At 52.2% G+C, this 492-nt stretch overlaps 1 protein-coding gene across 1 annotated transcript in view; it reads left to right on the top strand.

The window, feature by feature from the left end:
- Window positions 1-3: 3 nt before the first annotated feature.
- The window catches only part of ZCCHC9 (zinc finger, CCHC domain containing 9), a gene marked incomplete at its 5' end in the record, with an annotated part of 5429 nt that continues 4940 nt past the window's right edge, over window positions 4-492 (top strand). Inside the window, one exon of the mRNA XM_009583693.1 lies at window positions 4-258. Within this exon, the coding sequence (XP_009581988.1) occupies window positions 4-258 (255 nt within the window). The remainder of the gene's footprint in view (window positions 259-492) is intronic.

Below are 492 nucleotides of genomic sequence, written 5' to 3'. Positions count from 1 at the left end.
GGGCGGGAGGGCCGCTCGGGCCCTCTCTCGCTGAAGACGGAGCAAGGGAAGAGGAGGAAGAAGAACAAAAAGAAGAAGGACTATCTGAACGAAGACGTCAACGGGTTTGCGGCGTACCTGAAGCAGAGCTGGCGGGGTGGGGAGGTGGCTGAAGCAGAGAGCGCTGACTTGGAGAAGGAGGTAGCGATAGCCTTGAAGAAGGACAGGCGGCGGGAAGGCAGGAGGCTGAAGAGGCAAGAAATGAAGAAAAATGCCATGGTGAGTTTTGCCTCGAGTCGTGGGTGTTTGCCTATCCGTGGCAGCTTGTTAAAAACTTGGGCAAAGCTATGCGTGGAAAACGCAGACCCCTTACTCCCTGCTGATCCTGTGAGGAGGCCGAGTGCCTTGCCTACTAGAAGCATAGCGTGTGCTAAGTGACATTTCAAGTTAACGAGGTGATCTTAAGTATCTCAGCTTTGAAACAAACAATTAATTTCAGCTTATAGCCTTTAG

Source organism: Fulmarus glacialis, unplaced genomic scaffold (assembly GCF_000690835.1).
Source record: "Fulmarus glacialis isolate BGI_N327 unplaced genomic scaffold, ASM69083v1 scaffold13428, whole genome shotgun sequence".
In the NCBI taxonomy this organism is placed as follows: domain Eukaryota; kingdom Metazoa; phylum Chordata; class Aves; order Procellariiformes; family Procellariidae; genus Fulmarus; species Fulmarus glacialis.
This window is presented reverse-complemented; position numbering and strand designations above follow the sequence as displayed.